Below are 25,563 nucleotides of genomic sequence, written 5' to 3'. Positions count from 1 at the left end.
ATGCAGAATTCCAGGTGGCCATTGCTGCACCTGCTAGGGCTGTAACAGCAAACTTTTCTTAACTTTTCCACTTACGGGCACCTCTCCTGCATTGGAAACAGGTTCACTGCACATCTCCCCTGATCTTTCAGTAATGTTTCAAATTCCTGGTAAGACTGGTGTCCTGGGAAGCTCCTTTCTACACAACACAGGTAGATGATCAGAGTTTAACCCACCTACAGCTTTTTACTGTGACAGAGCAGTGGTTTAAACCATATGTGCTTGATTCCAAAACCACTATTTTTTCTACTACTTGAAAATTCCATGGGAGGATAATCTTAGCTTTTACCTAATTTAAGGGAAAGATGTAATTTACATTAAACAAAGTTTTAACAACTGTATTTTGAACATATTATTGTTAGAAGAGGTGACAATTAGGCGGATTAAACCTGAGTAGTCATTACTAGAACAAGCTCAGTAAAACCATTAAATCATGGATTCAATTACATGGCACTGATTATTACAGTGTCTCTTTCGCTACAACAGTTTTAAACAGTTTTAATCTTTGTCAACTACATTAATAACAGGGCTCTTACTCGGATGCTGATAGAAAGTAAAAACATTCAAGCCATTTTGCAAAATAAGCAACAGTATTTAATAGATTAACAGAAAATTTACACATGGTACATTTAAATTTGAATTTTTCTCTTTTGGTGGGTAAGTATGCAGGAAACCTTAATGAATTTAAGATATGACTTGTGAAGCTGAATCTTAGTGTATCTATATTGAAAAGAGTGATGTTGACAGAGAATGTATCAAAGTATGTTACAATTATATTTATTAAGCAAAAGTAAGTTATTTTTTTAAAAAAGAATCAGGCTATTCTGGTAATGCTGCATATGTTTTAAACGAATTATTTAAAAATGTAAACCATCACGTTTTTTGTTAAAATTGAACAAGCTGTTAAAATTACTACAGTATATCTCACCTAAGCTTTCTACTACTATTTTAAAGTAATCTGTATTGTAGAGAAAGCACCAGAAGCAGCCAACGCAACAAAACTGTATTCATAGCAAAGTGAGGCAAAACCCTAATCCTTTTATTTCTCATTCCCAAAAGGAGTTATAGTACTGAGTGAAGGAATTTTCCAGTTGCATTTTTGAGGTCACAATGATAGCTTTACATGATTGCCCTTAAGACTACAGCTTTTGCAGGCAATCAAGTACAGATAAATTACAATAAAATAAAACTATATTATAATGTTTTTGTTGTATTAACACCAAATGAATGGTAGACTCACATGAATAGATGAGAAAGAAAATCAAGCTCGAGGCTTACTCTTTCTCTAAAGAGGTCATGTTTCTAATAGTTTTACTGAAGCATTAATTTTTATAAAGTGCAATAACAAAATAAATAAGATGAAAAAAGCTTTGAAGATCTATTTACAACTCTGAGACTAAGATAAATTACTGATTACATTCTTGATATCCTTTTTAATGCTGTGGAAGCTGTAACATACGTGAAAAGCTCACTGATCCAGGTAAAATAATGATTTTTACCACTTAGATCAATCTAGTACTAAGGAGTATATAATTATGCTAGCTCATGCTATAAGGCAAGGTTAGATTAAAGAGAAAAATTTAATAGATTACAGCTATAGGCTAAATCCAGATACAGTCAGGTGCTGAGCATTATTCCTGGCTTCAAAATAAGATGTATCTGTTTCGTCATCTGGTTGGGGTATGAAAGGCATTTTTTGATGCTGTAGATTTTCCCAGTCCACACCACTGAGGAGAGGATGATGTTTCAGCTCTTGGGAAAAAATATCAAACAAAACAATATTATGACACCATTACTTAAGTACTATTGAGTTGGCCAAAAAGTTCGTTCGGGTTTCTTATCGCATGTCATGAAAAACCCAAATGAACTTCTTGGCTAACCCAATATTTTACAGGCATCGAGGAGAGACTGTCTCACATGGACCTTGCCCTGGTTTACTATGCCCGTTTCACAGACATTTTAAAAACATCCTTCTCTTCAACCACACACTTCCCAACAGCACATGCTGTGTTATTCTGTGTATTGCCTGGCATACGACAGGTGCCTTGTCTGAGTCAGTCTAAAGAGTGAATGATGACTGGCCTTAACAGGAACCTATCTTTCTCACTGCCTGTACCTGCTGGAAGAATTCCAGATTTCATGAGATAAGGGAGCCTGGCCTACTTCCTGTTCCCCCATCATTGATCTTCTGTGATTAATGCCCCACTTCTTATTTCAAGGCCTTGCTGACTGCTTGGAGCTCAGAATCACCCCCGCTACATAACTTCAGCAGGAAGCTCATCCTCCACTCCCACGCTCTCTTCCCTGTGCTCCATCCTTATCCTTCCTGCTAATTTCAACATACACACTGATGACACTTCTGACACATTCTTTCTCTTCCCGGTTCTTTGATTTCACTAATTGCATCTCTACAATACACTAGCCACCCAGCCATATGGCCACATCCAAGTCTATGGCTTCCACTTACAAAATCACCTCTTCGCTACATTTTTCTTTTGTCGACTAAAATGAGACTTTGCTTTTTTGGTCACACGGGTATTCAGTTGGTAGACATAGCTCCCCTCTCCTCAACTATTCACTTCATCAGGCAACAGCAAAGATGGCAAAAGAAAAAAAAAAATGAAGTGTCAATTAAGGCAGTATGCAAACCAAAAAAGCAATCAAATTTAAGGAAACTATCAGAAGATGACTACGCAGACAGTAGGGAATTGTGTGTCTGTGCTGGGGCTAGTGGGTTGGAAAAACAGTATGTGTATATGTTGGATTTACCATAAACTAAAAGACTGGTAGGAAAAAGGATAAAATAGCAAAAGTAATTCACATTTAGAGAATTTGTCTCAATTGTTCAAAATAAATAACTGAGCATCGGTTACTTTAGAGTTACTTGTAGTACTGGATGTGATATGATGTTTCATGATTCTCTCATTGTACCTCTTTATTTAAGCTGCATCTGCAAAGGAATTCTAACCTAGGTTAAGATTAACTAAACTGAAGAATAACCCTGTCTACTTCACTAGGTAAACTATTCATTGAACAAATGAACAGAATCTGAGGTCTGGTAAGAATGTGCTAAGCAAATTACAGTGCAGTGCAGCCATTTTCTAAACAACGGTTTCGCAACTTTGTTACGATTGACGTTTGCTGCTAAGTCGCTTCAGTCATGTCCGACTCTGTGCAACCCCATAGATGGCAGCCCACCAGGCTCCGCCGTCCCTGGGATTCTCCAGGCAAGAATACTGGAGTGGGCTGCCATTTCCTTCTCCAGTGATGGACATTTAGGACCAGATAATTTTCTGTTATAGGGACTGCCTTGAGCGTTGTAGAATGCTGAGTGAACCCGTAGCCTCTACCTACTAGATGACCCCAACTGCTGTGACAACCCAGCAATGTCTCCAGACAACACCAAATGTTCTCTGGGGAGCAAAATCATTCCAGAGGAGAACTGTTGCTCTAAAGCAACTTTTGATTTTCATTATTACTATTTTTTGGTCACAGTATGTGGCATGCAAGATCTTAGTTCCCCGACCAGGGATTGAACCCATGGCCCCGGTAGTGGAAGCTTGGGAGTCTTAACCACTGGACCACCAGGGAAGTCCCTTAAAGCAGTTTTTAGAGCTCAGTTTCCAAATGTCTACATCCTCACTTTACACTGGTTTTTGCTCAAATTCCACTTGTCAGAAAACTTCATGACCATCCAGTCTAAAACATAAATCTCTTGCCTTCACTTTGTACCCTCTCTGCTTTCTCTCCTTGTGTAGTTACTACCGGATGGCACGATGATTGTATTTGTCTTCTTCCTGTCTTTTCACTAGAATGTAGTTCTAGAACTTAAGCATAGGAATTTCAGTCTGGTTCATCCCTAGGTTACCTCCACTGCCTCAAATAACAACACTGACACCTAGAAGTCACTCTATAGGGTTTGTTCATCTGATTAGAGGGAAAACTAGAAGTTGATACAAATGATGTACTACTAAAGTCCATTTTCCTAATATACCGTACTTCACATGGAAATGTATTTTGAGACATAAGTGCTTAGCTGTCTCTATCTATACTGTGTGACAAAAAGAATTTTAAGGCAACTGCTAATGAGATTTACTGGAGTTTCAAAATTGGAGTTTAAAATTAATTTGAGTTTCCAGCACTGGGAAAAACCTTTGAATGGGTCACGATGAGCCCATTTTGTCTTCTTCGAGGCATCCTAGCTGTGAAGATAATGCAACAAGGAGCCAGAGTACATAAAAATACTTGTCAATCAATAATGATGTCAGAAATGAAGCAGTAAGAAATCATAGAACAGGAAGTTTTGACTAAAACAATTTCCTATATTGGTTGATGGTTAACTTTATCAGGCTCTGAAAAACTTAAAGACATGGATAAGATAAGATTGTTTTGAGAACCTGCTTGAGAGTAATAAAATTCAAGACTGCACTTGAATTTTGATTCACCTGATTGCACTGAATTTTAATGTTCTGAATAAGGACAAATATATCAATGAATACTGAGAGGGCAAAAATAAACTGAAAGTTTAAAACCAACTGAGCTTAGCTGTCAAGATTATCAGTAGTATTATATTAGAACTTGATATTATTAACATTCATCCCTGAAGCAAATCAAGGGTAACACCAAACCTTACCTTTCATTCCTGCTCTCTTTGTATCATCTATGGTTAAGAGTATGTCCACAGCACTTTGAGCATTATCAGATAACTTTTCTTCACCTTCAGGCCAAGGGATATCTACAAATACAAATTAACATGTTCATCACTGGTCAAAGGAACAATACACAGAGATAAATGAGATAAATGAATCTACCTTCATAGATAGGAGAAAAAGAATCACCTCTTTTCAGAATATTCTGGAATACTTGCTGTGGTGTTTCATCATTGAAAGGGGGAATTCCTGTTAGAAACTCAAACAAGCAAACTCCAAGGGCCCACCAGTCTACTGCAGGACCTGGAATTTAAGAGGAAGCAGCTGAACTTGCAAGTATTTTCTACAAATGTTTGATCAACTAAAACATTAATATGTTTTTATCTGGGCACAATGAAGGCCCAAAGACTTACTTCCTAAGGTTTTTCTCTGGCTCTTTAAGGTACAAAACCTCAAATTACCTTCCTTTAGGCAGTGTGGTAATTATTTTCTTGGAAAATAGCAGTTTTATTATTTTTATTTATTTAAAAAAATTTTTGCCATACCATGTGGCATGCAGTATCCTAGTTCCCCAACCAGGGATTGAACCTGTACCCCCTGCATTTGGAAGTGCAGAGTCTTAACCCCTGGACCTCCAGAGAAGTCCTGAATATAGAAGTTTAGATTAACAATTAACATGGCTATTAAAAAAAAAAGTTAAAGTTATCTTTTGCCATTTATTAATTACTTCCAATATTCTGGAGACTTATTTGTGCTAAATCCTAAAACACAACGAAGGAATGCATTTAATCTAAAAGTTATTCTTTAAAATTAGAGTACTCCTCAGTTTCAAATCAGGAAATAGTAACATTCGGATGATTCTGTATCTACTTGTTTTACAAAGGAATGACATGAGATAGTAATATTAATGCTAACTGGAGGATAACCTGGTGACTAGGGAAGCCTTACTTACAGGGTGTTTTAATGTAGCTTTACTCTTTTTAAGGACAGAGGGGGACAAATTAGTTTAACAAAAAAAACATTTAGACTATAGCTTGAGGAGGGAATTAGAAGATAAGTCTTAGTAGGTAGGTAAAACGGACTTCTAAATAAAATCTTCAATGAAAGCATCATTTCTATACAAAGATGTTTTTTTTATTTTTATTTTTTTGGCTATGTCATGAGGCTTGTGGGATCTTAGTTCTCCAATCAGAGATTGAACCCAGGCTTTGTCAGTGAAAGCACCAAGTCCTAACCACTAGACCACCAGGGCATTCCCTACAAAGATTTTTTTTTTTTAGATGTTTATTTTAAACAAGACCTTATAATCTGGTTTATACTTTTGCTTAGTTATGTCTACAAACGAACAAAATGTTTCCTAAGCAAAAGTTAATTTCAGTCCAAAAACGATTAACTTCAATATAAATTTAATTGAGTTGAGATTCTAGTCTAGAACTAAATTTGTCTGAAAATTAATTCTTTAAAGTCAGTTTCACAAAATTCATTACGATGGTTAAGCAAATACCATTTCATTTTAAAACAAGTAGAAAAACAAAAAAGCCTCCAAAACAAAAAACAATAGGAAAGCGTTGTGGAATCTGCCATTAGAAAAAATAATCTCATGCATTTAGAATACCTGTCCATCTGCAAGCCACATGATCCCATTTTTCCTATGGAACACAAGGTACAAACAGTCTACAGGCTTCTATCTCTATTGTAATCACTATAAAAACACACAAACCACCTCCATTAGTAGGACTTTAAAGCAGCACTGAGAAAGAATTATTCCAACAGATTAGATAACCAAATACAGGAAAGTAGGAGGAAATCAGGAAAAACCCTGCATTTTAATTTACTTAGGTTAGAAATTAGGATCCTTTTCCCAGCTCAGCCAAAAAGGTACTCATGTCAGAAACATACATGACTTCTCCATGGATATGTCATACATACCCATACACTTGAGTCAGAGTCTAAAAAGATCACGTATTGTGATAAATCATATTATCAATTATAAAACAGATAGCTAGAATTATAGAACAGAGTTGTTTTACACGACTGGCTTTCTAATTTAAAATCCACTTCCGTAATTTGTATGTTAATACTGTTAATTCCTCTCTATCTTCTAATAATAATGGAATTGAAGGCTTAGAAAATTCAAGCCCTTTTGTAGCTATTAATTTTAATATTTTTATCAAGCCTAATTCTTCAGTTGTAATAAAAAAAAATTCCACATGCCAACACTTGTTTTCACAGAGAAGAGTAATCTCTCTGGATGTCTTCTTGCTCAGAAGACAGTTCATTTTTGTATTTCATGAGATAAGGATAAACATGTACATGCTGTGTGCATGCTAAGTTGCTTCAGTAATGTCGGACTCTTTGTGACCCCATGGATTGTAGGCCGCCAGGCTCCTCTGTCCATGGGATTCTCCAGGCAAGAATACTGGAGTGGGTTGTCATGCCCTTCTCCAGAGGATCTTCCCAACGCAGGGATCGAACCCAGGGATCGAACCTGTGTCTCTTACGTCTCCTGCACTGGCAGCCGGGTTCTTTACCACTAGTGCCACCTGGGAAGCCCATTTTGCATTTCTTAAGTGAGCTGAAATTAAGAAAAATTTTGCATGCAATGTGATCTAGTTAGACTTTGACTGTTCAGATAAATGTGCGTTGCCACATTCCTTTACGGAGAAACTCACTTACCTGAAGTCAGAAATCCTGCATGTAAGAAAATAGGAGTTAGGTACATTGTTTGAAAGTTATAAGTTCATTCTTATGTCATTCATTGAACTAGAAACCAGGTAGTGTGCCTGATACAAGAGATAAAAGATGAAGAAGAGAGCTTTCCCAAGTAGAAAACAGCCAACTCTGGGAGCAACAATTCAGGTAATTTTACTATAAATATAAGAGAGCTGAAACAAACATATGTATTAAAAGAAGAAGCTATGGAAACTCAGGCTGGGGTCCCTATGTCCCCTTAGCAGTTAGAGTAGGGAATTGTTATTGTTGTCTTTAAAATGATAAATTGCTCTCTATTATTTATTTTAAAAACTATGTGTCAAGTTTCTTTTATGGGAAATAAAAATTTTAGAACATTTCACTAGCTAGCTATGATAAATAGATGTCCCACTAAAAGAGTGGCAGATTTTATCAAGTAAACCTTGCCATCTGAGGTTTCCATTCATCCTGTATTGATTTGAGAAAATGTATAATTGATAATATAGGAAATGAGCTAGCAAAGCTGTGACTTAGCAAAAGGGACAACGTCCAAAAACTAGCTAAGTGCCCAGAGGAACTTTTATTTCTGTGCTGCTTTTTGAAGGGATGGTTCCTATCTGGCTGGACCCTTCTGGTGAAGGTATAGTGAGTGGGCTCTGAACAGGAAAAGGCATCTGCAGACTGAACAGAAGTGCAGGACCAACTTTGTATTCCTGAAACCAGACAAGAATAGACCTGGGAAGACATTTAGAACAAAGACAGTAGAAGGGGTGGAAGGTGGGGCTTCTCTGGATCACTGAGACTAAACCAGCAGGCTGAGGATGAATGGCTGCGTGTCTTCATTTACTATGATAAACGCATGTATGTGAGAAAAAGAGTATCGCACGATCTCATTTTGTTTTACCTTAGGCAATCTAAGTTCCAAAGAAATTTAACACAACTTATCTCAAGAGAAACTATAATGATAGATACTTCAAAAACTCAAGATGCGTGCTCCTTACCATGGGCCCTGGCTAACAGCAGCTCGGGTGCGAGGTAGTCCGGGGTTCCCAGGATTCGCCCGTCATCCACTGGGGCTGCCCCTCTTCTCACACTCTTTGGAGTTCGGTATGGGGTTCCTGATTTGACCTGATGTGGGGTCTGCTAATTTCAAGAGTTTAAGGCACAATAAACCTTCATTCCTTTCACAGTGAGCAGAAATGCTTACACCAAAGAAAAGCTAGGCTGCTGGGCATGAAAAATAGTCAAATCCTTGATCAGCTTTGGAAATGGTCTCAGAACTAATTATGAAAAGTCCTACTTAAAAATGGTAATAATGCAATTCAATTGCTTAGCTAACACCAGTTATTTCAATAAGATCTGGGTATGCAAGAAACAATGAAAAAAAAATCCATGAGAAAAATTTCTTGATAGGATGGATCAATACAAGCTTACAAAGTGTCCTGGAGGGAGGCTACAGCTGAAAAATGATTATTAGGACAATGCATAAGATGGAACTATATGCAAATAACCTCTGGTGCCAACTGGCATTTATGTTTTTAAGATATTTTGTTGACTCACAAGGACTCTGTTGGACCAGCAGAACATGTGGCAGACACAGGCTCTGAAGGAAAGAATTTCTAAGTCTCTCACTAAGCTCTAAATAGAAAACTCAAGTCCTGTAACCCTACATTCGAGGTGTGCACTTTCTATATTATGATGTCTCTCCAAAGGAAGAAAAAAAAAGAAACTTTGGGTTTAAAATGATAATGGTTTAGGAAAAAAAAAAAAGATTTGATTTTTTTTTCAACTCTCTTCTACAAAAAAAGAGATCATCTAAATATGTCCTTAGAAGGCAATAAGGTAGATAGATTTTAATTTTGTATATCAGTTACTGTGATCAAGTGAAAATGTGATTGTAAACATGTAAACATGTGATTGGGAAAGACTACAGATCTCTTCAAGAAAATTAGAGCTACCAAAGGAACATTTCATGCAAAGATAGGCTCGATAAAGGACAGAAATAGTATGGACCTAACAGAAGCAGAAGATATTAAGAAGAGGTGGCAAGAATACACAGAAGAACTATCCAAAAAAGATCTTCACCACCCAGATAATCACGATGGTGTGATCACTCACCTAGAGCCAGACATCCTGGAATGTGAAGTCAAGTGGGCCTTAGAAAGCATCACTACGAACAAAGCTAGTGGAGGTGATGGAATTCCAGTTGAGCTATATCAAATCCTCAAAGGTGATGCTGTGAAAGGGCTGCACTCGATATGCCAGCAAATTTGGAAAACTCAGCAGTGGCCACAGGACTGGAAAAGGTCAGTTTTCGTTCCAATCCCAAAGAAAGGCAATGCCAAAGAATGCTCAAACTACCGCACAATTGCACTCATCTCACACGCTAGTAAAGTAATGCTCAAAATTCTCCGAGCCAGGCTTCAGCAATACGTGAACCGTGAACTTCCAGATGTTCAAGCTGGTTTTAGAAAAGGCAGAGGAACCAGAGATCAAATTGCCAATATCCGCTGGATCATCGAAAAAGCAAGAGAGTTCCAGAAAAACATCTATTTCTGCTTTATTGACTATGCCAAAGCCTTTGACTGTGTGGATCACAATAAACTGGGGAAAATTCTGGAAGAGATGGGAATAGCAGACCATCTGACCTGTCTCTTGAGAAACCTGTATGCAGGTCAGGAAGCAACAGTTAGAACTGGACATGGAACAACAGACTGGTTCCAAATAGGAAAAGGAGTACATCAAGGCTGTATATTGTCACCCTGCTTATTTAACTTATATGCAGAGTACATCATGAGAAACGCTGGGCTGGAAGAAACACAAGCTGGAATCAAGATTGCCGGGAGAAATATCAATAACCTCAGATATGCGGATGACACCACCCTTATGGAAGAAAGTGAAGAAGAACTAAAGAGCTTCTTGATGAAAGTGAAAGAGGCGAGTGAAAAAGTTGGCTTAAAGTTCAACATTCAGAAAACTAAGATCATGGCATCTGGTCCCATCACTTCATGGGAAATAGATGGGGAGACAGTGGAAACAGTGTCAGACTTTATTTTTTGGGGCTCCAAAATCACTGCTGATGGTGATTGCAGCCATGAAATTAAAAGACGCTTACTCCTTGGAAGGAAGGTTATGGCCAACCTAGATAGCATATTTAAAAGCAGAGACATTACTTTGCCAACAAAAGTCCGTCTAGTCAAGGCTATGGTTTTTCCAGTGGTCATGTATGGATGTGAGAGTTGGACGGTGAAGAAAGCTGAGCGCTGCAGAATTAATGCTTTTGAACTGTGGTGTTGGAGAAGACTCTTGAGAGTCCCTTGGACTGCAAGGAGATCCAATCAATCCATCCTAAAAGAGATCAATCCTGGGTGTTCATTGGAAGGACTGATGTTGAAGCTGAAACTCCAATACTTTGGCCACCTCATGTGAAGAGTTGACTCATTGGAAAAGACCCTAATGCTGGGTAGGATTAGGGGCAGGAGGAGAAGGGGACGACAGAGGATGAGATGGTTGGATGGCATCACCAACTCAATGGACATGGGTTTGGGTAGACTCCGGGAGTTGGTGATGGACAGAGAGGCCTGGCGTGCTGCAATTCATGGGGTCGCAAAGAGTCGGACACGACTGAGCGACTGAACTGAACTGAAACATGTGAAATGTAAATATGTGAAAGTACGCAGGACAATACAAATGAAGGAGGCACTGGAATTAAAAATGATAAACACTGCTACCTGCTTCACCTTTCTGTACTAAAACCTCCACAGAGCCACAGATTCCCAATAAGCAGAACAAAACCATTTGATTAATATTGTATAGTCCAGCTGATAGGCAAGTGTCTGGCCTTCATAGTTTATTTTTCTAAAATCTAAAGGACCACACATTAGCAAGTGGTAACATACCTGATACAGAATGGAGTATCTAGTGATAACATACCTGATATGGCATGTAGGATCTCTCTTTCTGAGTAGGGGTGATAGCCGTGGGATATGATCCACTATAGGCATACGAAATATCCATCACATCTAAAGAAGTAATGCTCATCTTAGAAGGTTCGGAGATATTGGAAGCATTAATGTGACTGTTAAAACTCTGAAATGCCACAGCATTTCTTTTAGAGGTTAATGTTTTTAAGACCTCTGAAGAAGGAGCCAACATTTTTCCGTTGCTGTCTTGGATGTTAGGACACTCAACACCTTTTGGCATGGTACTTCCTTGGCAGCTGGGTGATACAGGAAGTAGGTCTTCGATATTTGATTCTTCCAAAGAGGATTCTTTGAAGTTTTTATCTGGATCTAAAGACTGCCCTCCTAACGGACTTTCCATGATGGAAATTCCAGGAAAAGATGAATCAGAGTCCATGTGAATACTTTTAGGAGTTCTATCACCATCAGAACATAGGAAACTAGAACTTAAGTAGTCCTTCTTACTATTCTTGTCACAATCGTCATCCAGCTCACACATAAGGTTTTTTTCTATCATTGGGACAGGTGATTTTTCTGGGGTTTGGTGTTTATCAGTAAAAGAATTGCCCACATTCTCCGTATTCACACAGTCATTTTGCTGATTTCTGTATACCAACAGCTTAAGGTCCTGGACTTCAACTGTTAAGCCTGTCCTTTGATTTGCATAACAATCTCTCATTTCATTACTACGCTCATACTCGAAGCAACTTTTTTTATTTGGTATAATTCCCTGATGAGGACTGGAGTCAACTAATTCGAAAATTCTTTTACAACTTCTTTTCCCAAGGTGCTCTTCAGTCATCCCACCAGAATCCACAGCCCACTGATTTGACTCATGGAAACCAGACTGGCTTGTGTCAGCAGCCATGTTGATATTATTTACATCTAGTTCTCTTGCTTCCCAAGAAACTTCTCCTGAAGAACATTTTTTAGCAAAGTTAACATAAGAGTTTCCAGTGGCAGGAACAACACTGCTGCTGTGAATGGGAGAAAGAGCTAACTCAAAATCCCTTTCATTGAAACTTTTGGTCTCCATGGCATCTACAGATTTTGTGCATAAAGGCTTTTCAGCTGTATTCCAACTCATCATTGTAGAGCCTGCTGCATCGTCACTTTCCTAAGAGGGAGGAAAAAACAGTTAAAAAATTAGGGGACTTCCTTGGTGTTCTAGTGATTAGGACTTAGCCACTGCAATGAAGAACATCATATTATTGAGACTAAGGAGCAAATAGACTCCAATTTATTTTATCAAGTGGAAAAGATTTTTTTCTTTGGGTATTAACATAATTCTAATCTAACATTTTATCCACATTCTATATAGGAAAGGTTATCATATTTTTAGTTCCTCTCAGCTTTAATAGCCTTAAAAAGCCCAGAATAGAATACATAAATTAAGTAAAATAACTTTCAGTATCTATTCACTTGGCAAGCAATCTCCTTAGAATAGATACTTTTAAAGACACATCTGCATCAACTTTGTGGTCTAGAAGTTATTTCTGATTCAGAAGAGTTACCATTCCATTAAATGATAAACTGGCAGTAAACAGTTATAGGAGGTAGTATAAGTTATAAAATAAAGGTTAAAAAAACTCAACAATCTAATGTCTGTGTTATGGTAGGGAATTTTAAAAAAGAAGACCATCTAGATGCCTAGAAGCCAAACATTTACTATTAATATACTACAAAAATTAAAAAAAATTGGAGGACTTCCCTGGTGAACCAATGGTTAAGACTCCATGCTTCCAATATAGGGATCATGGGTTTGATCATGCCTCTCAGCATGACCAAAACATAAATTTATTTTTTTTAAAAATTGTAATCTCATATACTGAACAAGAATAATTTCACATTTGAATGAGAAATGAAATACTGCAAAAGAATTTGACAGAAGATACAGGAAAATGAAGAATATCTGCACTGTTGTTCACATAACAGTTTCATGTCCTTACAGAATCTGTATGAAAAGGTGTCAAGTGTTTCTATCATTACACACAGTTGGTTCTGGGTAAGGTGAGTGGCACTCTGACCTGGCAATCCTTTTCCCATCTAGGACTGCTGTGGCACTCGGATTCCACGCTGGATATGAAGGTATGGGACGGACTGCTGGTGCTGGACGTTGCCAGCCTCTTCCTAGACTGGAGGAGGTGGGAAGTTAGACACTTCACGGGCATCCCGGGGTTGGAGGAAACCATTTCAGGACCTGTGGGGAAGAGAAAACACCGAACCTTATGTCACATCTTTTCTACTTCCCTGCGAATCCTGAATCTTCACAGGTAATTGGGTTAAGTAGTAAGTAAATATTTCGTATCAGAACTATTTCTATGTAAACATTATCTCATCTACAAGGATGGCTTCAGGCTGTTTTGACAAACAAGTACTGTTCTGAAAGTTAATAGACAAAACTCTCAATATTTATAAAGTAGAAATCAGGACAGGGAGCAAATTTATAATTAGGAAGAAATTCATTTTGAATGTCCATTACCCAATTTGAAACTTTTCTCGATGAAGATTCATTACTGATGGGCTATATCCGGATGTGCTAGAAGGCTGGAATGTGACTACTCTTACTCAATTCAATTTGTATTTAATTAAAACCAGAGCTTTATTTTAATGTTGAGGTTTACATGCTTACCAGTGTGGAATTATATACATCCATAGGGACTTTTTTATACTACTGGGTAAAAGAAATAATAGTGACTTTGCTAAGCGTGAGCCAGTGCCAGAAAGCAGTACCATCTGTATAATACAAGTTCCTGTATCTTATAAACAACTGATACTAAAACTTTTTGCTCCTGAACTTAAAATGAGACTCTTGTCCTCATTTGTAAAAAGGAGGCATTTCTTCCTTTTGGTCTATCCAGCCATCCAAGATATATACAGAATTGAGGAACAAATTCACAACAAAGTAGCATCTATGAAAACAACTAACACTAATTACTCTTTAGAGCATCATTATTCACATTTCCAGGATGAATAAAACACTCATGCACAGAACTAAACTCTCCACTGTTGATAAGTTGGAGGGTGAGGTTAAGTGCTATACAGATTTTCCACTTGCTTCCTTTACTTTTGACTTTTGTCTTTTATTGTGTAATAACTAAAACTATATCTTGACTTTAACTATTTTATTTCAGAACCTTTTGGAAATCATTTTATAAAGCCAAACAGTATTACTATATCTTCTCCATCTAAGATTTCCATAGACTCAGTACAGTGAAATTCACCCAGTGATCATTACAATGTTGCAGCTAATTGAAAAATTAGCCTGACATTTTATTTTGTTGATGTAAAGATCTGCAACAGGGACTTCCCTGGTGGTCCAGTGGTTAGGAATCCACTTTGAAATGGATGGTACACCAGTTCAATCCCTGGTCCAAGCCGGAGCTCTAGAGCCTGTGCTCTCCACCAAGAAAAGCCACTGCAGTGAGAAGCCCATACATGGCAACTACAGCGTAACCACAGCTCACCGCAACTAGAGAAAGCCCGTGCATAACAATGAAGACCCAGTGCAGCCAACAACAACAAAAAAGATCTGCAACAACCCCTGTCAGAAATGGCACTTACATGATGAAACAGAGGAATTCCACATGCTATCTGAATATCTGCATTTCAAAATTATTGATACTCAAAATTTTTAAATTGTAAAATACTTTGTTCCTCAAGCCCACATTTAATGGAATAAACTACCATTTTTTTTTATACTCACATGATTTTAGTAGCTTGCTAGAATAAGGAGTAATGTCCTTTTGATCTACAGACATAGGACAAGTTAGTCCTTGAGACAGCGGTGATGTTTCAGATACATGAGTTGAAAGAACATTTGCAGAGTCGTGAGTTTCTTCTGCAACTGGTGTGTACTATGAAAAAGAGGAAGACAAAAACAAATGCTACAATTTGTTGTCACAAAAACACCACCTAAATGCATAGACTGGTATGACATCTAGGTAGATGAATTGCTGAAGTAATGCAACATGCTTAATATTTGAATTCATGTAAATGGCAATCATGTTAGGGCATATCATGTGAGTTTTTTTCTTATCGAGGACTTACAAATCCCAAAGAGCTGATGAGAGATAATACTTGTCCTGGGGTTCTTGAATAATCCTGTCTAGGTTTTGCCATGGATGGTGTTGTAAGAATATCCATCATGTTGATATCTATGTATGGAAAGAAAAGTATATGATATTCTTTAAAAACTTCAACTGTCATTGACTAAAGTCAACCATTATTTGTTCTGGACTTTGCCCCACTTTCCACATTATTAACATCAACTACAAAGTTGGCTTGTGCAAGACAAACATAGCCAGGAAAACCATCATCCCATACAGTAAACATGTAGAACTAACGAGACACAGAAAAACAAATACCATATGCTTTCTCTATATATAGAATTTAAAAAACAAAAAACAAAAAATCAAGCTCATAGATACAGAGAATTGATTTGTGGTTGCCAGAGGTGGGATTAAGAGTTGGAAGAAATGGATGAAAGGGGTCAAAAGGTAAAAATAAATAAATAATAAAAATAAATTAACAAAAGATAAATACAAGAGTGTTACCTAACTGCCAACAAAATAATTCTTGGTAAATAAAGCATTAGAAAAGGAGGTGGCAAAAAAAAAAAAGCTAAGAAAGGAATTAAAGTACTAAGAATACAAAATAAATTTCAATAACAGAATCTGAGTGACTAAACAACAACAGAATCAATTTAAGGCATTAATAGAGATTATGGACCACTAATGTTAATTTACTATGTAAGCAAGATAGAAACTAATGCAGATTTTTATCAGCTTTCAATGTGTAACACTGTAAAATGATTCAACACTCACAGATAATATTGAACAATTTTCTTTAGATATCAAAAATAGTAAGAGAAGTGTAACGCTTTGTATGTGGTGTTAAGACTTTAAAATGTAGGTCAAAAGTCTGAATTTAAATTTCACTTATACCTCACAGTGATGAAACTGTAGGAACTACAATAAACTTCTTGAAAAATATTTCACAAATTAAAAAAATGCTACGGCAATGATTTCTTGGTTATGAATTTGAAAGTACAGGAAAAAGGCAAAAATAGACAAATGGGACTATATCAAACCTCACAACTTCAGAACATCAAAGGGAACAAGCAACAGAATGAAAAGACAACCTACAGAATGGCAGAAATATCTGTATATTATTTATCTGATAAGGGGTTCATATACAGAATATAGAAACAACTACAACTCAGTAACAAAAAAAATCCAAGTAATCTAATTAAAATAATGGATAAGTCTTGGATAGACATTTCTCTAAAAAAGATATACAAATGGCCAACAGGCTTATGAAAAGATACTTAACATAAGTAACCAATAGAAAAATGCAAATCCAAACTACAATGAAATATTACCTTATACCCACTAGGATGACCACTATCAAAAAACAAAATAAGAAATATTGGAAAGAATGTGGAGAAATTGGAACTCTTGTGCACTGCTGGTCAACTGTAAAAAGTAGAACTGTGCAACCACTATGAAAAATATAATGGAAGTTTCTCAAAAAATTAAAAATAGAATTTGATCTATACGATCCAGCAATTCTTCTGCTGGGTATACACCCAAAAGCCATTTTATTCATTATTAACTAACAGAAAACAATATAAACTAATGAAATGTTAGTGTCTAAAATGTGTTGGACTTTCAAAAAGATACTTACTTGTTATGTTTCTTACCTCTATTTAAAGTAACTTTAGAAAGGCCAAAATCTGTTAGTTTAATATGACCTTCATTAGAAATAAGCATATTGTCTGGCTTCAAATCCCTGCACATAAAAAAGACAAATAGCAGATAAATAAAAAAGAGCTAGTGTTGATTTTAGAATTTCCAGCGGAAAAAACAGAAAGTTAAAGAAGAATAAAACCCTATTTATTGTCTCTCATGGGTAGCTTTGAAAGTACAGAAAAGAACTCTCAAAAGCAAACTAAAAAAAAAAAAGCAAACTAAAAATTGAATATCTGAATATACAAGGGTTAACTATTTAATGCTAGATTATCTTTGGCATTATTCACTAGATATTCCATTAAAATAAATTTAATTAGGTAAAATAAACCTCAAACCAGTCAAATCATATTTACCTCTCTCTGTGAGACTAAGAGTGTGAGATTAAGCCTTAATAAAAAAGAGTCACTTAACCTTTCTTTGAACACAGCAAAACACTGTAAATCAGCTGGGATTATAAACTATAGTACTTTTGTATGATGTACAGCTAAAAGAGTGGAAAAAAGATTCAATATTCTCCACAATAAAATGGGATATCCATGGACAAAGCAACACAATCACACACACAGGGAGATGAAAGAGTTGATGGAATTTCTAAACTCGCACAAATTACTACTAAATTTAAGATAACCCATATATTGGGGGTTATGCAAATATCTAAGACTCAAATAGTAAATACATAATTTGGTTATTTGTGCTTTAAGTAATAGTTTGGAGAAAAGTCAGTCATTACCTGTGGATGATTCCATGTCTATGAAGATAGTCTAGAGCCAATGCAACTTCAGATATATATTTCACGGCCATCTCTTCATCAAAATAGCCATAGATATGTAGAAGGGACTTGACATCTCCACCAATGAGATACTCCATTACCTGTCAAAATGAAATAGAAATACTGTAAAATAAAACCAATACAACTACTTAAAAATATCTTATTTGAGCATTAATGATTATACATTTTAGCATGGTTCTGTAACAGACATTTTCTTGGTGTCACTGTGTATACATCAATACCAGGTTTGTTCATGCAACCATACACTTTTCAAAATTTAAATTAAACTGTTCAGTTTGAACAAAAATTCAGACTTATGAAAAAGATATGAAGAGAATAATTTCTCATGTACTTTTCATCTATTTTCACCCATCGTTAGCACTTTGCCACATTTGCTTTCTTCCTCTACACATACATGAATATAACAATACTTATTTATGCTAATCATTAACATGATTATTTTACATAATAAACATAACAGTTATTAACAACATTGACATAAATACATTATGTGCATGTATTTTTATTCAAATTAAATACTTTAAATAAGGCAACATTAGCAACTGGTATTAATCTTTAAAATTTTGGCTGAATAATTTGAGAATAAAGTTGAAGAGGGCAGGATATGTCACCACAGAATTCTTTTTCTCTTTTTTAAATTATGAAAGTGTACCACTGAATTCTTCGTCACGTTTCTACTAACAAGGACATTCTTTTTTTTAAACAAATGCTTTATCAAGGACATCCATCCATAACTACAGTGTAATAAAATGCATGGAATTTAATGCTAAAATAACGCTATTACCTGTTGTTTAGTCCTTATTCAAATTTCTCTGATAATTCCATATTGTTCCTGACAGCTTCTCTCCTCATCCCTCATTCCCAGGCCAGGACTATGCATGGGATTTAGTTATCATATCTCTTTAGTCTCCTTTAATTTGGAATAATTTTTCTTCTTTTTATTTGCTGGAGAGGGGGTGGGACTGGGGGTGGAGCATAGGGTGGTCTTTCACAACATCTGATTATTTCCTCATGAACCTCTAGAACTTGGAAGTCAAAATACCTGCCATCCTCACCTCTTCCTGCCCCCTACCCAAATTCCTCATTAGAATTAAAAGAGTGTAAGCTGCCACGTTCAGTGAAAAGCAAGCCACTTGCTAAGTCCATAGATCCCAAATCCACCACTTCCTAATATCTTTTCCTTATTACACATCATACTTTATATAGTATTTCTATTATGCATCCTTTACTTAGGAAATATTTTTAGCACTATGTGCCACACACTGTTCTACAAGGTTTATATCAACCTATTGGAATTTCATAACAACCTTTGAGGTAGGTACTATTGTTATCCCCATATGGCAGATGGGAAACCTGAGGTGTGATGGTTCATTTTATGCATCAAATTGGCTAAGCCAAGGCACCCAGACATTTGGTCAAACACCAATCTAAATGTTGCTGTTAAGGTATTTTTTAGATGAGATAAACATCTCAACCATTAGACTCTGTGTAAAAGCTGATTATCCTCCATCATGTGGGAGAGCCTTATCCAATTAGCTGAAGGCCTGGAGAGAAAAAAGTTGAGGTGTCATCTCTTTCTCCTCCAAAGAGGGAGGAGTTCTGCCTCTTCACTGCCTTTGGGCTTGTGCTGCAACATCAGCTCTTCACTGGATCTACAGCCTGTCAGCCTACCCCAGAGATTTTGGACTTTCATTGCCACAACCATGAAGGACAATTCCCTAAAGTAAATCCCCCTTTCTACATACACACACCCCCTAGGGTTCTTTTTCCCTTTAGAACCCTAACAAACAGAACAGGTAAGGTAACTTGGCCAAGGTCATAAACCTAGTAAGTGCAACAGCTGGAATTCAAACCTAGGTACTCTGAACCCAAAGACAGTAATTCTTAAGTCACTGGGTTTAGTGGTTCCTGAATGAAAAAAAGCATGTCATTTACTCACCAAGTAGACATTGTTTGCTGACTGCAGGGAATAGTACAAATGGACAATGAAAGGACTTTTGCTTAGGGCCAGTGCGTCCCTCTCAGCTTGTACTTGATGAGTCATATTTTTGTTGATCATGTCTGCCTTTTTGACAACCTGTAGTACATAAAGTGACAACAGACACATGGTTTTATTTTTTATCGCAGAGTGGTCTCAGGTTTCCAAGTTCCCATCGTGAAAACAACCAGAGAGAGAAAGCATGGACATGGTGTTTGGCCCTCACACTGCCAGCAGGAAACTCTGCCAGGAAAACAGCTGGTGAAAATAAAACTTTCTATAACACAGAACCTCTCATCTAAGTATCAAGTGGTAAAAGTATCACATCCCTTTTGAAAAGGAAAAAGATGGAAGCAAATGCTCCCTGTCTACCCTACCAATAAGTAGAAAATAAATTCTGTTCTGCTGTTCTTACTAGACATGAGATAGCAATGTTCCTAATATGTTCCCAGATAACCAGGAATGTAGGGCTTCCCTGGTAGCTCAGCTGGTAAAGACTCTACTTGCAATGCGGGAGACCTGGGTTTGATCCCTGGGTTGGGAAGATCCCTTGGAGAAGGGAATAGCTACCCACTCCAGTATTCTGGTCTGGAGAATTCCATGGACTGTACAGACCATGGGGTCACAAAGACTCGGACATGACTGAGCAACTTTCACTGAATCAGGAATGTAGGCATAGAGAACTAATTGGCCAATCCATTAAAAATTTTCTTTTGGTTCCTTGATGGATGGAAATAGAGAAAGAATGTATTTTTTTCCCCTGGAAAAATTCTTTTTTTTTTTTTTTTAGAAATAGAAAACTATTTATTGACCACTGTTCACCAGTGTTTACAATAAAGTAAACAATATACAGTTGAATAACATTCTGATTACTACAAAGTTATTGTTTTTCTTGGCTTCTGCTCAACTAGTAACCCAAAATACTGAGAAAATCGAGCCTTCTTGTAAGGCATGGGTTGGGGTAAAGTCTGAAAAAACATGCAGTTCAAGTGTAGATTAGAAAAGTTTGTTCACTCCTTTATTCCTGTGGTGTGCTGAGTAGCTTCAGTCGTGTCCGACTCTTGCGACCCCACAGACTGTAGCCTGCCAGGCTCCTCTGTCCATGGAATTTTTCACGCAAGAATACTGGACTGGGTTGCCATTTCCTTCTCCAGGGGATCTTCTTGATTCAGAGATCCAACCCAGGTCTTCTGCGCTGCAGGCAGATTCTTTACTGAGTGAGCTACCAGGGAGTCCGCTTCACAGACTGGGACCGGCTAAAACGCAGGAAGCACTATAGGACAGGACATGTGTTTACCCATTCTTGGGACTTCCCTGGTAGTCCAGTGGTTAAGACTCTGCCCTTCCAATGCAGGGGATCTGGGTTCTATCCCTCGTCAGGGAACTAAGATCCCATATGCTCTATGGGCATATTCCTGTAGGGCATATTCCTGTAGATAGTAAACTGCTGATATTTTAAAACTATTTGATTAGGTTTCCATGAACAAATCTGAGACATTCCATATATCACAACCTTTCCTAAATATAGCATAGGGACTTCAATTTCTTGTAAAACAATGGTTCACCAAATGGAACCATCAAGTGTTCGCTTAACTAAGTTTTGCTTCGCTAATTAAAACATTCCAGAATTTTTCTACTTTTTCATTTGGCTGGGGAGGTTGTTGATAGTGATAAAAATTTTCCTTCCAGGGTTTCTGCATTTATATGCAGATATGTATGCAGGTCCTGACAGGGATACTTTAAAAAATTACCCAATTTAAATTGCTTAATTAATCTAATTAATTATAAAACTATTTAATTTGAAAGGTCAAGACTTAAGTTTTCAATTTAAGTTGAAGGGATTTCTTATATTGCTCAAAACGACGGAATTCCAGAAACATGGGCTTATCCATGGTTATGAAAAGCTGTTGTTTAAATATATTTACCAAAACAAAAATCACAACAAAAAAAAGCTCCCAAACAATTTATATACGTATTTTATGTATATACATACAAAAAACATAGAATGGTCCTTAGGCATATATGAGTTAAATGCAAATTCTAAATTTTGATTGAGTAATGACCATGGAGATGTCCCCCAACCTTTAGAAAAGCTGTTCTCTAATGCTGAGGAAATAATATACTATGGTATCAAATTCTTTTCTGCTGAAGGAAGCAACTACAGAAAGCTTTTATTTGTTCAAAGCAACTAGTGCTACAGACAAAAAAAAAACTCAATGTAACTTCCCCAATACTACTTCAAAACAAACATATCAAACCTGATTTTCATTAGACTGTAGTTATTTCTTCATACTAATAAACCAAAAAACCAAGACCCACATTTTATATATATATATATATATATAAAAGTCAATGCAAACACTTATTGAGTCTCATCTTCTGGACAAGAATGCCAAGTTAGTCTCTCTTCATAAAAAGCAATTACAATTTGAGGACACTTCATATTTGCCTCTTTTGCCAGCACCAAGTCTGCCTCATCGGAATCTTTCCATTTCATGAGAAACATTAATTCACCACTGCTGTCCGTAGCACCAATTATTTGTTCTGGATCAAGACCCCTGGCAAAACCTCTTGGTTTATCAGCAGCATCTCTTTTCTTCCTTGATTTGCTATCATCAGATTCACTGTCAGACAAAGATTTTCTTTTCGTTCCATCATTTTCTTTACCAGCTTTTTGAGAATTGAGAAATGCTTCAATTAACTCTGGACAACCTAAATTTTCTTCAGGTTCCCAAGCATTGTCTGCATCTGTAAACCCCTTCCACTTCAGGAAATACTCCATCTTCCCATTCACTACACGGCAGTCCAGTACTTTTTCTACTACAAATCCTTCAGGTTCTGCCTCTTCAACTTTTTTTACTCTTTCCATTTTGCTTCTTTCCCATTTTTTTGCAATGCAGTTTTATTGGAGGCCATTTTTTATTGCAGACTTGAAGAGCTGTTATTCACCACTTCTGAGCTGCTCTGGGTACCGGGTCTGCAGCATCTCCCAGAAAAATTCTTAAAAATGGTTAGAGTTTACTGAAACTTAAGTGTCAGATGCTGTGTTACAGAAAACAACTAATTACTCTTTTTAAGTCTCAAGGTAATTGGTAGGGAAGCAAAACTATAGTCTATGTTAACATTGGAGCACTAAACTGAATAGTTAGTAACACTGAGACCAATTTTCAGGAAGACTACAAGGAAAAAAAAGGCATATTTCTTCCAAAGATTCATTAGAGCATTTAATAAAATCATCAGTACACTGTAAATTCCAGCTGTAGAGCCTTCCCATAAGAAAAATGAGGAAAATTGACAAAGCCAGTCTAAAACATGATTTCCTGATCATTCCACTAGACTGGAAGCTTCATGAGGGCATATTTGTTTTTGTTCACCACTGTATCCATATCCTACACAAAGTGGATATTCACAAATACTTATGAAAAAATATACTGGCATTTTCATTTCAACAGCTAATAATGACTGCTTAGTATAACAGAAGGAAAAGCAAAAAATCTTGGGAATATGAAGTGATGGAGAATTAATCTCAATAGGGTGGGTCTTAAAGGTTAGAAAAAGTCTGAAGGGGGGCTAAAGAGAAAGTGAAAGTGAAGCTCGCTCAGTCCTGTCTGACTGTTTGTGACCCCATGGACTATACAGTCCATGGAATTCTCCAGGCCAGAATACTGGAGTGGGTAGCCATTCCCTTCTCCAGGGCATCTTCCCAACCCAGGGATCGAACCCAGGTCTCCCACATTGCAGGAGGATTTTTTTTACCAGCTGAGCCACACGGAAGCCCAATGAAGGCCGGAGGAACCTCAAAAACATGTGGAAGGAAGTGAAGAAAGTTGGATGCAAAAGACCATGTATTGTGTGATTCCATTAATATGGAATGTCCACAAAAGACAAACCAATAGAGATAGAAAGTTACTTGTGGCTAAGTGGGGAGACACTGCAGATAAGCAAGAGAGGTCGTTTTCAGGTACTGGAAATTTTCTAAAATGGTAATGTATTAATGGTTACCCAATCTTTGATTTACTGAAAAATGAGTTGTACTTTAAAAAAAAAAAGAAAGAAAGAAAAAATTAAGTCTGTATTTGGGCAAACTTGAGAATGGAATGAAAGGGGTACTAAAAGTGAATATGAGACAGAATTGACAGGCAGAGTTGAGAGAGAGGATATACAGATGCAGTAGAGGAAAGTTAAAAAGACTCAAGTTTCTAGCCTGAATGATAGTGGTGTTATTACAGGGAGAGAAGAAATCCAGGAGGTGGTTAGGTGGCGAGGACCATGTTCAAAGCTGGGCAAGTACAATTTTGAGGTGCGTGCTAGATATTCACAGGGCAATGTCCAACAGGAAATTGAAACCACATCAGTACTCAGTCTGCTAGCTTCTCCTTTATTAAAATTACTCACTCTTGAGATGTGACTAATTTGAAGCTATGGGAATAGATGAGAATCAACAGTGGCCTGAACAGCTTCGAATACTTTGAGCTCTTGAATGCTTTGGAATGATATATACTACTGTAGGGCTTCCAAGGTAGCGCAGGTGGTAAAGAATCCACCTGCATTGCAGGAGACCCCGGTTCGATCCCTGGATTGCAAAGATCCCCTGGAGGAGGGCATGGCAACCCACTCCAGTATTCTTGCCTGGAGAATCCCCATGGACAGAGGTGCCTGGAGGGCTATACAGTTCATGTGGTTGCAAACAGTTGGACAGGACTGAGCGACTAAGCACAGCACATACTACTGTAAGGATAAAGGAGTGATTTAGGAATATTTCAGCTTCGTCTTTCAATAAAAGTACACTGCAGATTTATAATGAAAGGCTTGAAAAGTGGGGTTTATTTAATGAGATCTTTTGGTTATACAGGTCAAAAGTTCATCTATATCATAGCATGCTGACTATAGTTAACAATACTGCATTATATATTTGAATGCTAAGATAAAGTTTTCATCACAAGAAAAAAAATTGCAGCTGTTTCATCATGGCTGTTAACTAGACTTATGATGATGATCATTTCACCACATAGACAAATACTGAATCGTTAAGTTGTACACCTGAAATTGGTATATGTCAATTACGCCTCAACAAAAAAAGAAATGAATCTACATCAAATTGGTAGTTAAAATATAATTTGGAAATAACTGTTTCTAATTTAAAGTTTCAACCTTAGTCCTGGTAAAGCCCAAATTAGTAAAAAGGATTCAGAAGTCCTAAATTTCCTAAGGTTTACGCGGTGGGAACAGAAGGGCGGGGCAGAGGCAACAGCGACTTGCCCGCGCTGTCACCTCAAATGAGAAATCATCTCGCGGGGCCCGGAGGCTTCAGCGAGCCAGGCATCCAGTCTAGCCGCTCTAGCGGCCCTGGAGCCTGCCCAGTTCAGGGGCGGGAAGGAGGGCCGAAGGACCAGCCTCTAGCTTTCTTTAATTCTCAACTCTTACCTTCACCGCATACAACCTGTTGCCTTTCTGCCCCAGATACACCTTCCCAAAGGCGCCGCGGCTAATAGGCTTCACTATAGTGAACTCCTCAATGGAGGGAGGTCTTGGCACCGGGATCCTATTCACGCACTCTCCTGTTGCCGCGCCACCTCCACTCTCCATCTCACAGCCCACGGTGGGCTCCATCGCAGTCCACCCGGGATGCAAGGCTCTATCATCGGCCAAGGCCCCTTCCAGAGCCGCAACTCCCGCCAACCAGGTTCAAAGTGAGGCTCCG

General features: G+C 37.4%; 1 protein-coding gene and 1 pseudogene across 9 annotated transcripts; both read right to left on the bottom strand.

Annotated features, from left to right (window-relative positions):
- Positions 1-610: 610 nt before the first annotated feature.
- Positions 611-25,554, bottom strand: MASTL (microtubule associated serine/threonine kinase like). 9 transcript variants are annotated; one of them, XR_014072503.1, is made up of 13 exons: positions 25,287-25,554; positions 19,824-19,961; positions 17,825-17,964; positions 17,046-17,134; positions 15,392-15,498; positions 15,048-15,198; positions 13,369-13,541; positions 11,313-12,458; positions 8,381-8,522; positions 4,878-4,991; positions 4,673-4,774; positions 2,507-2,617; positions 611-1,791 (listed from the first exon to the last, which is right to left on the bottom strand). XR_014072503.1 is itself a non-coding variant. In XM_081554149.1 (13 exons), the coding sequence occupies exons 1-13, from the start codon at positions 25,470-25,472 to the stop codon at positions 1,634-1,636; spliced, it is 2,661 nt and encodes an 886-aa protein (XP_081410275.1). In that variant the 5' UTR covers positions 25,473-25,554; the 3' UTR covers positions 611-1,633. The 9 variants fall into 9 exon arrangements, 5 of the variants coding, with proteins under 5 accessions (XP_081410275.1, XP_081410276.1, XP_081410273.1 ...); XR_014072504.1 differs by having other exon boundaries at positions 8,381-8,519; XM_081554149.1 differs by lacking the exon at positions 2,507-2,617 and adding an exon at positions 7,365-7,379.
- Positions 22,225-22,778, bottom strand: LOC145531525 (chromobox protein homolog 3 pseudogene; annotated as a pseudogene).
- Positions 25,555-25,563: the final 9 nt, after the last annotated feature.

Source organism: Giraffa tippelskirchi, chromosome 13 (assembly GCF_054371585.1).
Source record: "Giraffa tippelskirchi isolate mGirTip1 chromosome 13, T2T-mGirTip1v1.2.pri, whole genome shotgun sequence".
Taxonomy (NCBI): domain Eukaryota; kingdom Metazoa; phylum Chordata; class Mammalia; order Artiodactyla; family Giraffidae; genus Giraffa; species Giraffa tippelskirchi.
Note: the sequence above shows the minus strand (reverse complement) of the source record. Positions and strands in the feature narration are given on the sequence as shown.

Bases quoted from the DNA above. Each gene is read 5' to 3' on its own strand.
- MASTL (XM_081554149.1), bottom strand. From the start codon at position 25,472: ATGGAGCCCACCGTGGGCTGTGAGATGGAGAGTGGAGGTGGCGCGGCA. The intron at 19,962-25,286 runs GTAAGAGTTGAG...TATGTACTACAG, and splicing joins ACAGGTTGTATGCGGTGAAG to GTTGTCAAAAAGGCAGACAT. The intron at 15,199-15,391 runs GTAAGTCCTCGA...TCTTTTTCATAG, and splicing joins TCATCAGCTCTTTGGGATTT to TACACACCAGTTGCAGAAGA.